Source organism: Scardinius erythrophthalmus, assembly GCF_964197995.2.
Source record: "Scardinius erythrophthalmus genome assembly, chromosome: 12".
Lineage (NCBI taxonomy): Eukaryota > Metazoa > Chordata > Actinopteri > Cypriniformes > Leuciscidae > Scardinius > Scardinius erythrophthalmus.
Window position 1 is genome coordinate 3,244,894 of NC_138232.1, and position 12,082 is coordinate 3,256,975.

Here is a 12,082-nt window from a genome sequence, read left to right on the forward strand (position 1 = left end):
GTGCAGTCAGATCAATAGTATTGTTGATTATTAAGTATTAATATTGGTGATGATGTTATGGCACCCTGAGAATTGCAAAACACTTTTCAGTACAAATAAAGTGATTTATGAGTTTGATATTTTGCCTCATTAAAAAAAAAAAAAAATTGCTTTTAAAGAAAATCTACTTTTAAAATAAATATGGCATTGTTTTTAGTCCAAAGATCCTTTTTATTTTTGTCATTTTATTATTTATATATAAATACACACTTTTATTTGTATTAAAGTGTGATTTAAATTGACACCATTTTTTTTATTCTTGACGCCTTCACAAATGTTACTTTTTTTGCATCAACAATAAGCACAATACGATATATAATAAATGCAATATAAAATAAGAAGATTTGCTCTAAGTTGTAACAGCTTTTAGCAGTGTGTTTTTGTGAAGTTTCTTTTTTTAATAATTTAACCAAACCGAAAAACAACCTTAAAGCAATGAAAAATAAACGGGCACCATGAATATGGATCCATCTCGTACTGTAGAAAATGAGTAATGCCGATTACCCCGATGACTTGACTGAAATCACCTGAGATTAACAAGAGAGGTGATCTCGTTACCGCTTCAGTTTCAGTCTCATTCTCACTCCGGTGACATCGGGACCCAACATATGAATGCAGGAGACGTATAAGCTTGCATTCGAATAAGAGCTTTTGTGCCATTCCAGTGGATGGTGTGAGATCCCTGTAGATATTAGAAATCATTTATGAGCACTGGTGTGTGTGTGTGTGGTAATTGGAAAAAATCCCCTCCGTCTACACCGGGGGCGTCCGCTTCTCATGTAGACGCATTAATGTCTTTCAAAAGCATGTGAATTGTTTTTGTGACTCGTGGCGAAATGCATTTTTCTTTCTCTCAGCGTCCTTCAGTGCCGCGTAATTCGGTCACTTAATAGATTTTGTGTAACTGCAGGCTACCTGGAATCTGATTCTGAACTGTGCAACTGTTCTCCGGCTGGACGATCCAAACGCATCAGCCGGGAGAATCTGAATGGAGCGTTTGGATAAAAGACTCCAGCTTGCATCTGTGTCCGCTCCTTTTTTCCCTTCTATCTCCATTTTCCACTCTATTCTTCCCTGTCTCCACGTCTCTGTTTGCTCTGAGCCTCCAATGATGTGAGCCCGCTGATCGCATTGATTGTGTTTTACAAAACAAATTTGCAGGCACAGAATGCAGTTATTTGATGACATGAGTGGCTGAAAGAGGATTTTTGACCAACCTACAGTAGGAAACAACCAATAGATGAGGAGAGGTGTGTGTGTGTGTGTGTGTTTACTTTACAAAGGTTTTCACGACAAAATCCATCAGGTGGAAAAATCCAACAATGAAGTCTTACAATGGAGGGAATATCACAGAGACTTGACTTTTTTATTAGAGCCTGTTTGAAAACACATCGCAGCATGCTTAAATCCCTCTGATTATCTAGACAACTGCATGGTTTCATTTTTATTTGACTTCCTTTGTGTTAACATTGTGTCAGCCACTACACTGAACGCATGTGTGCACGGATACCCATGTGCATGAGCGAGTGTGTGGGAGAAAGAGAGAGAGAGAGAGAGAGCATGTTCCATCATCCAGTAAACTCCAGTCGCTCTGAGCTGTCGAATCCTCCTCCTACGAGAGAGAGAGAGAGAGAGAGAGAGAGAGTCACGCTACAGCCAAGAGAGGAGAGGAGAGCGCGAGAAGAAGAGAATCAGAGGAGAAAAACGCGCATCTCTCGATTCGTTGGCCGGTGATTTCCTCACAGCTCTCGGCAGGGGAAGGAAGGTGGGCAAATCAGTCCATCTTTTTCTCACACATCTCCTCGTTTGGCCGTTCTTCTGCTTTTCTCCCCTGAGCGGAGGAGAGTTCTAGGGGAGCGAGGGCATTTGGAGAGGCAGGATGGTCAACAACCTGACCGAATGCGAGGAGGCAGAGGGGGCCGCCAACAGCCAGGGTGAGTGGAGGAATCTCTCACACACACACACACACACACACACACACGTAGGGTTCGAGCCTCGGGTTGCTGGCCATGACTGGTCCTCTCCTGTATACTGCATGGCTGCTGTGAGTGGAATAGTAATAGGCTGTTGTAGTTGAGTCTGTACATGTAGCGACCCGCTCCGTGCGCCTCTGTTTGTTTTCAAGCGTGTCACACACAAGCAGAACGCTTCGGTGGAAGGGGAACCTCTCTGCCGTCACACACTGGCATCATGCTCTCAGAACTCCTCTGGTACAGACGGAGATGCCGTCGTCAAATTTTACACTGTCTCTCTGTTTTTAACCTGATTCTGTAAGGTAGCATCCAGTGCTGTGGGGCTTTTAGTTTAAGCTGTTTATGGAGTATTTGTTTTATTATATTTATATTAATATTGCGTATTATATATATTGTTGTTATTTAATATTATTATTTAATCCTTGTCGCTTTAATAGTCAAGTAGGAGAGTGTTGTGATTTTTGGATTTTGGATTTATTATTTTATTGTTATTATAAAAATTATTGTTATTGTTAATAATTTAGTTTTATTTTTTATGATATCATTTTATCCTTGCCACTGTAGAGGTGTTGAATAGAAAAGTTGAGTTTTTTTTTTTTTTTGAACTTTTCATTTTTTTTTTTTTTTTTTATGTAAAAAAAAAAAATCCTCAATTTCTCTAGTATGAAGGACTCCAGCAGAAGAGCGGCGTGACTTTTACTGCTGTATAATCTCATCTATCAGGTCAACATTGCACACGTCTCCATCTCTGTAACAGTTTCTTTGCCCATGACACTCAGACATTCGCTGCTCCCTTCCTTAGACAATGAAATGTCATTCAATTACATTTGGATTTCACTCAGTTATGCTCCTTTTCATCAGACGTGACTATCTGATCAGTGTGTTTAACAGGCGTCAGCAGCTGTTGGTGTGTGTTTAGACTCTTTGATCTTATCAGGAGGCAGTTCTTCACATAGCACATACATCACACACGGTTATATGGCACAAATCAGATTGGGGAACTGTGTTCAATGGCATTTCCCTACACTGTTTTCATCCTCTATAGCATTGGATTATTGTTCAGTCTACATTCAGTGCACCTGCTTTTGTTGCCACAGATTTGTGCCTTTTAGGTCCATTTAATGCCCTATAAACCCAAACCCAGAATGTGATCCAGGTATGTGGATGTGCTGCTGTCCGTGGTGCTGAATCCAGACGCACTATCACTCAGCCCTGCCGAGCGCTGTCCAGGGTCCTGATTTATCCCTTTCATTACAAGCTGAGGCGGATTATCAGGAGATTTAGGCGAGCATCTCGCTGCCCCACTACACTAAGATGAAAGGCATCCGTCCTCCAGATGCATTCTGCGTCATCCGCTTCAGCATATTCATGAGATACCGCTCTGTTAATTATTTGGAGGAGAGTTTGTTCCAGGCTTGATGGAAAAATAATTTATTTAATGGGGTGTACATGCTAATAAAAAGAATACATATATATATATATATATATATATAGAGAGAGAGAGAGAGAGAGAGAGAGAGATTTTTTTTTATGTTTTTTGAAAGAAGTATCTTATCGGCAAATTAGACTGATTTCTGAACGATCATGTGACTGAAGACTGGAGTATTCAACTTTGCATCACAGAAATAAATTACACTATAATATATTTAGAGAATGGTTATGTAAAATTGTAATAATATTTCAAAATATTAATGTTTTTACGGTATTTTTCATCAAATAAATGCATCCTTGGTGAGCAGAAGAGACTTCTTTTAAAAATCTTAATTATTCAAAGTTTTGATGGGTAGGCTAGTGTGTGTATATTTTTAATTCTATTTATTTATTTATGATATGTAATTTATATTATTTATTAGTATTATATATAATATTTATTATATATTTACAAACTTTTATGAGCATTCAAATAATCGATTTGACAGCACTAATATTTATATAATAGAATTTATGTATTTATTTCTTTGTTAGTTTGTTTTGAGAAATAAAGATAGGCCTTGCTTTTTGCATTTTAGTACAGCGGGAACTCTGTATTGGCCTAAAACTATTTTTTATTATAATTTATTACTTCGTTTTGCTTCATGTGTGTCTTCCGGTGACTTGAAGGACTCCAGTAGAGTGTCCCGACCTGTCGCTATGAGGTTGTGTTCACTGATGTGTGACTTTTAGTGCTCTGTAATCTCATCTATCCAGTCGGCATTGCATAAATCTTCATCACTGTCACGGTAACAATAGTGGCTCTTCACTGAGGGAACACAACAGGGGTTTGCTGCTCCCCTCCTACAGCCATGCACATACACTAATATTTACACGCAGCTAGATTGAATGAGTGCATGTACAGTTGAACATATATTTAAAATGCTTTTTCCCTATTGACCATGTTCGATGTTAGAACTGCAACTGCATAGCAACACCCCGGCAACCACCCACAACACCTCAGCATCTTTCCAGTGAGAATGATTTTCCTTATAAAATATAAAAATCTGTTTTTAGTGATGATGTTTCTGTTTTCATCATTTGACCTTCCCCTGTGAAGCCGCAGTCTGTGCTTATCAACAGAGTGATACATTGGAGGATATCAGAGATAGACAGAGGACGTGGCTCTGAGAAGGACTGTGGATGAGTCTTTCAGAGATAAGAGGTTATTGTGCTATTTGTCAGCACACACCCTGGTGCTGTGGCGGTGAGGACTGTACAGTGACACAGGGATGATCAGTCACTGTTTTACAGTGTGAACGCTGATGATTAATGCCGCTGTCATGCAGTGATGTAGATGCTGCGGTCTTGTGTCTTATGAAGGTCTGTAGCTAGACAGCATTTTAATGCAACAGGTGACATTATGATTTGGATGCTTTTGGTCGATGAGAGGCTTTCTTTGCTGTTGGAGCTTCCCTTCATTTGTGTTTGTTTGGATTGCAAAAGTTTGGGTTTATGTTTTTGAAAAAAGAGGCTCAGCAAGACTGCATTTATTTGATTAAAAATACAGTAAAAACTGATGTATTGTGAAATATTTTTACAATTTCAAATATCTGTGAATTTATTGTGAAGTGTAATTTATTCCTGTGATCAAAGCTGAATTTTCAGCATCATTACTCCAGTCTTCAGTGTCACATGATCCTTCAGAAATCATTCTGATATGATGATTTAATGCTCAAGAAACATTTATGATTATCAGTGTTGAAAACAGTTGAGCTGCTTCATATTTTTGTGGAATTACGTATGTTATGGAAACGTGATACATTGTTTTTCATGATTCTTTGAAGAATAGAACGAATTTATTTGAAATAGAATTCTTCTGTGACATTATAAATGTCTTTATTTTCAATTTAATGCAGCGTTGCTGAATAAAAGTATTAATTTCTTTAAAAAAAAACTGTAGAGTAGTTTAAAGGTAACACTTTACAATAAGCTTTCATAGTTAACTATTTTAGTTAACATGAACTAAGAATGAACAATAATTTTACAGTATTTATTAATCTTAGTTCACATTAATATCAACATACTAATACATTATTAAAATCAGAAGTTGTATTTGTTAACGTTAGTTAATGCACTGTGAACTAACATGAACAAACAATGATTGACTGTATTTTTATCAACTTTAACAAAGATGAATAAATACAGTAACAAATGTATTGCTTATTGTTACTTCATTTTAGTTAATACATTAACTAATGTTAACAAATGAACATAATAAATTAATTATTTTTACTACCAAGCTACTGTTGTCAGCATTTGCGTCAAATGCTGATTCTTGCATGTTTCAAGATTGATTGTGACACATTTGAATGGGTTGAAATGAATCCTACAGTGATCCAGTGTCCTGTTCTGACAGAAAAGACATTGTCTGCACCTTCTTCACTCAGATATTCCTTATTACACCCTAACTTTTATTGAGGAAACAGTCTGAAAGTATAGTTGAAGGGAAGATAGATGAGGGAGAGAAATGATTTGGTATTGTGGATGTGATAGAATCGTCGTGTCAGAGTTCAGAAAGACTGATTTGATGTATCTTTCTTGAGGGCCCTCTGGGTCCAAAAGTCACTCTGCGTGTCTATTCTGTCCTCACTCGCTCTGATTCCCTTCATCGAGGGGTTAATGACTGTCCCGTCCACCTCTCTCGCTCATTCTCTCTCTGCAGCATCTGCTGAAGGTCTTTAATAATGTTTGGTTTAGGCTGAGCCCGTGAGCGGCCCTCTGTTTCAGCAGATTCTCTTAATGCATCACGGTAGCCTGGTTTCCATTACAGATTTGCGCAAAACTTGCAGTATTTTGAAAATTTCGATAAAGGTCTATTTCTTTCTAAGGAGAGAAAAATCATGCATATAGCTTTCCTGTAGCTCAAACAGTAGAGCGTTGGCTTGCAACGCCAAGGTCATGTGTTCGATTCCCAGGGAAAGCAAGAACTGATAAGAATGTAAATGTGAACCCTGAAATGCAATGTAAGTCGCTTTGGATAAAAGCGTCTGCCAAATGCATAAATGTAAATGTAAATTCATACATGACAATAATAATCACTCAAATACATACATTTAGTAGTGGATGTCACTCCTGAAACTTTGCAGCGTGTGCACGATGCCGCTGGTCAAGCAAGACAAAAGATTTATTTAAACACTGAACTGATATATCGCCTAGAAAGCGTGCAGAGAGCGCTCTCTTCATCAGTGAACAGCTGTCTTAGTTCATTGAGTTGACGCGATCTCACAAAGTTATGTTATAATCAATGAATCTGTCTACACTGCACAACGAATCTCTTATTTACATAATGTCTACACTTATTTATGAACATGCAAAACTCAGCACTGGACAAAAACTCCAGTGGATTCTAACTTAATCGCCTCTGATTGGCCATTGCGTTCAAGAACTCAACAGACACGTCTGTGATTGGCTACAACGCTGCAAAACACGCTGTAAATAGAAACCTTTGATGCTCCGCCTATGATTATTGTTCTTATTCTGTTATTATTACACTGGCTATTTGATCAATTCATGGATTTTTTTTGTTTTTATTAATCAAATTTAACTAATCATAGGCCTGGTTTCACAGACAGGGCTTAGATTAAACCAGGATCAGTTATAAGTAGCTTTTATAAATGTGCCTTAGAAACAAATATTACTGGTGTGTATCGTGAGACAAAACAATGGCACTGACATATTTTAAGATATATCAGTGCATTGCTTTCAGTTAAAACAGCTCAAACATGCCTTTATTCTGGGACTATATTAAGCCTTGTCTGTGAAACTGGGGGTTAATTTGTCAGATTATATTTAGCCCATATATTATAAAATGTATTTTGAGAGTTGCCATTGAGGTCCACCCTATTTCACCAAGATCCATTCACTTTAAAGTTTCTGGCCTCACCTCAGGTTTAACCGGCACTAAAAACCACTTAAAAGTTATGATTGTCACTGCATAAGATATGAAATATTCATATCAGACTCATATTCAGATTTAGATTCATACAATATTTAAATTCAGACAGAGTTTGCAATGCTCCAACAGTTGATCTACTGAAGCCTGTGTTTGTGTGTGTTTCGTGGATCATGTTGATTCTCTTCACCTGTGGTTCCTCTATTGAACACCTGTGTGAACTGACTTCAGACATCCACTAAAAATGCAGAAATGAAGAAAAGTGGCGTTTATGAACGATCCTGCAGCATTCCTTTGATATTGTGCATGCGTTACAGTAACATTCTGACATTTTTATGTGCGACTTTAGTTTCTAAACGAGTCTAAATGTGGTTTAAAATGACACTCGCACACTCCATATGTCAAACGATTAATGGGTTTGAAAGGGAAATAGTCTCTTTTAATTAAACATGAGCCCTACAGTAAAGGTGATGGTAATGAATACTAATTCTGAGGTAATTATGTCAACCTTAAAAGTTTAAGATGTTCTGCTTTTTTCCCCTTTTATTTCTAGAGGTAGGTGACAGACGGATGACTTTAACATGAGTAATTAAAGACTATTTGTCTATTTATTTACTCACTTACATACACACACACACACACACACACACACACACACACACACACACACACACAACAAAATCTAAAGATGACAGTTTATGACAGTGTAGCACATTTTGCAATAAAATATTATTACAGTGACGTGACAAAAATATCATTACTTTAATTAGACAATGATGCATTTATTCATATGATGCATCATATAAATTGTAAAAAAATATTTATGCATCATGATTGTATTTGTTGTACTGTCTTTGATGTTGTTAAATTTAAATTAGCAGCATTTTTACTCTGAATACAGTAAAAAAAAAAAAAAAGTGTCTGAAAACATAAAGATTTTGGAAGAAAATGTGCTTAATTTTCATGAAAATAATGTCACAAAGCCAAAACATCATAATGGCTATCCTGAAATAGGCTATGCAAAATGTAATTTCTAGCTTTCTTCCTTGTGGTTTTAGGGTGAAGTATGCTCTGGACATGTTTTGCTGAGTGCACTTGATTTGTCATGTTTTAAAGAAATGCAGTGGATGTAGGTGCGAGCATGTAGGAGATGTTTTGCAGTTCTCCTCGGTGTTATCGCCATAGTTACCGCTGTCGCAATGGAGCCGCCGACTGCATTGCTCACCACCAAGGCCAAGACACGTGTGTGTGTGTGTGTGTGTGTGTGTGTGTGTGTGTGTGTGTGTGTGTGTGTGTGTGTGTGTGTGTGTGTGTGTGTGTGTGTTGCTCACGAGTGCAGGAGACTCATTTAAAACTGAATAGCAGGGGAAATAAGATGGTAGAGAGTGAAATAGTGAGGAGGGAGACAACGACTGTGAATAAACAAGTGGCCCAAATTACTAAATAATATATGACATCACTGCGGTGGAGACCCTTCACAGGATCTATCTATCTATCTATCTATCTATCTATCTATCTATCTATCTATCTATCTATCTATCTATCTATCTATCTATCTATCTATCTATCTATCTATCTATCTATCTATCTATCTATCATCCATCCATCCATCCGTCTATCTGTCATTCTGTCTGTCATCCATCCATCCATCCATCCATCCATCCATCCATCCATCCATCCATCCATCCATCCATCCATCCATCCATCCATCCATCCATCCATCCATCCATCCATCCATTCTCTCTATCGCTCTATCTATTCTTTCTCTTTTGTTCTTTCTGTCGTTCTATCATTCTTTCTATTGTTGTCTATCATTCTTTCTGTTGTTCTATCGTTCAATCTATCATTCTATCTATCTATCTTTCTATGTGTCAGTCTGTCTCTATCTGTCTTTGTGTGTGTAAATGTATTCATATTGATATTTACCAGCCGGAATGGTGTTTTAGCTGGATTTCCCCTTAGCTGCAGCCTGTAGACGTCTGTAGGAATCTTATGCATTAACATTAATGTGCTCAAAGCATCTCTTGTGGTAATGTATGAACTGCTTGCGTAGATAACACAGCGTATATGTGTTTCCAGCTCGAGACAGCTTTATTTCTCATTGCTCTCCATAGAGTGACTAATCAAGAGTCTCCAGTTTAAACACAGCGAATTAATTGAACCATTTCCATTTCAAGGTTATATGATATGATTCACTCTCATCATTAGAACAGCAGAACAAAAAGTGTTTGGCACAGTTGTGTAACATGCAGATGTCATATAAAGCTCATAATGTCTCGCAGTAGCAGAGTCTAATTACTGTAGGTTTCTGTAACGTCTTCAGCATTGAAACCTTACGATTGCAAACACCCACGTTTCTTTCTCAGCCTCTTTCTCCCTCTGATATAAATCTACCAAACCAGTGCAGAAATGCCAGTTTGAAATAAATTGGGTTGCATTAGATTGCTGTTGTCAAATCATATCGGCTTTCTGGGTCCAAAACAAGTTTCCCATGTGCTTGCAAGAAGCATTAGGATGTCTGAAGTGTTTTTGAGAGGATGTTGTGGTCAGTGGGATGTGAGCTATTGGGATTCTGGAAAGAACTGGGCCAATTTAATAAAACCTGAAGATAGCTTGATCCGCTGCGTGCTTTCGGGGCATTTCTTGACAACAGCAATAAACTAGCAATTTTCTGAAGAAGATTTACCTGCTTGTGCAAAATGTTGCTTGGATGTTCTAGTTGGTTTTCAGGGTGTTCTGGGAGATCGCTAGGGAGCTGCTTACTGGCATTAGAAAGAGACCAATAATTCATTTTTAAATAATTAAAACAATTTGAATACTTGCCATAATTTGGGTAGTCCCTAGAAAGTAGTACCCAACAACAGTATTCACAGATAGAGCAATGTATACTCTACATTATTAAGTAATTTGTATACAAGTACTAGTAACTAGTGTGAATTATTCATTATTTGGATAATTAACTAAACCTTTTAAACGTTGGTGCCATTATCTCTGTTGGTGCCAGACCGGCTGGTCTGAGTATTTCAGAAACTGCTGATCTACTAGGATTTTCACGCACAACCACAACAAATATCCAGTGTGTGTCAGTTCTGTGTAACTCAAATAAGCACTCATTACAACCGAAGTCTGCAGAAGATCATCTCTGAACGCAGAAGAGCATCTCTGACCGCAGAAGAGCATCTCTGAACACAGAAGAGCATCTCTGAACGCAGAAGATCATCTCTGAACGCAGAAGACATCTCTGAACGCAGAAGATCATCTCTGAACGCAGAAGAGCATCTCTGAACGCAGAAGATCATCTCTGAACGCAGAAGACATCTCTGAACGCAGAAGATCATCTCTGAACGCAGAAGAGCATCTCTGAACGCAGAAGATCATCTCTGAACACAGAAGATCATCTCTGAACGCAGAAGATCATCTCTGAACGCAGAAGACATCTCTGAACGCAGAAGATCATCTCTGAACGCAGAAGAGCATCTCTGAACACAGAAGACATCTCTGAACGCAGAAGATCATCTCTGAACGCAGAAGATCATCTCTGAACGCAGAAGACATCTCTGAACGCAGAAGATCATCTCTGAACGCAGAAGAGCATCTCTGAACGCAGAAGATCATCTCTGAACACAGAAGAGCATCTCAGAACGCAGAAGAGCATCTCTGAACACAGAAGATCATCTCTGAACGCAGAAGATCATCTCTGAACGCAGAAGACATCTCTGAACGCAGAAGATCATCTCTGAACACAGAAGAGCATCTCTGAACGCAGAAGACATCTCTGAACGCAGAAGACATCTCTGAACGCAGAAGATCATCTCTGAACGCAGAAGATCATCTCTGACCGCAGAAGAGCATCTCTGAACGCAGAAGAGCATCTCTGAACGCAGAAGAGCATCTCTGAACGCAGAAGATCATCTCTGAACGCAGAAGATCATCTCTGAACGCAGAAGAGCATCTCTGAACGCAGAAGAGCATCTCTGAACACAGAAGAGCATCTCTGAAAGCAGAAGATCATCTCTGAACGCAGAAGAGCATCTCTGAACGCAGAAGATCATCTCTGAACGCAGAAGAGCATCTCTGACCGCAGAAGAGCATCTCTGAACGCAGAAGAGCATCTCTGACCGCAGAAGAGCATCTCTGAACACAGAAGATCATTATCTCTGAACACAGAAGAGCATCTCTGAACACAGAAGATCATTATCTCTGAACGCAGAAGAGCATCTCTGAACGCAGAAGAGCATCTCTGAACGCAGAAGACATCTCCTGAACGCAGAAGATCATCTCTGAACACAGAAGATCATTATCTCTGAACGCAGAAGAGCATCTCTGAACGCAGAAGACATCTCTGAACACAGAAGATCATTATCTCTGAACGCAGAAGATCATCTCTGAACACAGAAGATCATTATCTCTGAACGCAGAAGAGCATCTCTGAACGCAGAAGATCATCTCTGAACGCAGAAGATCATCTCTGAACACAGAAGATCATTATCTCTGAACGCAGAAGATCATTATCTCTGAACGCAGAAGAGCATCTTTGAACGCAGAAGAGCATCTCTGAATGCAGAAGAGCATCTCTGAACGCAGAAGACATCTCTGAACGCAGAAGATCATCTCTGAACGCAGAAGATCATTATCTCTGAACGCAGAAGATCATTATCTCTGAACGCAGAGGATCATCTCTGAACACAGAAGATCATTATCTCTG

At 38.6% G+C, this 12,082-nt stretch overlaps 1 protein-coding gene across 2 annotated transcripts in view; it reads left to right on the forward strand.

The window, feature by feature from the left end:
- Window positions 1-1,918: 1,918 nt before the first annotated feature.
- The window catches only part of slc12a5a (solute carrier family 12 member 5a), a gene marked incomplete at both ends in the record, with an annotated part of 93,312 nt that continues 83,148 nt past the window's right edge, over window positions 1,919-12,082 (forward strand). For both annotated transcript variants that reach the window (XM_081380441.1, XM_081380442.1), the window contains one exon: window positions 1,919-1,973. In XM_081380441.1, coding sequence (XP_081236567.1) covers window positions 1,919-1,973 — 55 coding nt within the window. The remainder of the gene's footprint in view (window positions 1,974-12,082) is intronic.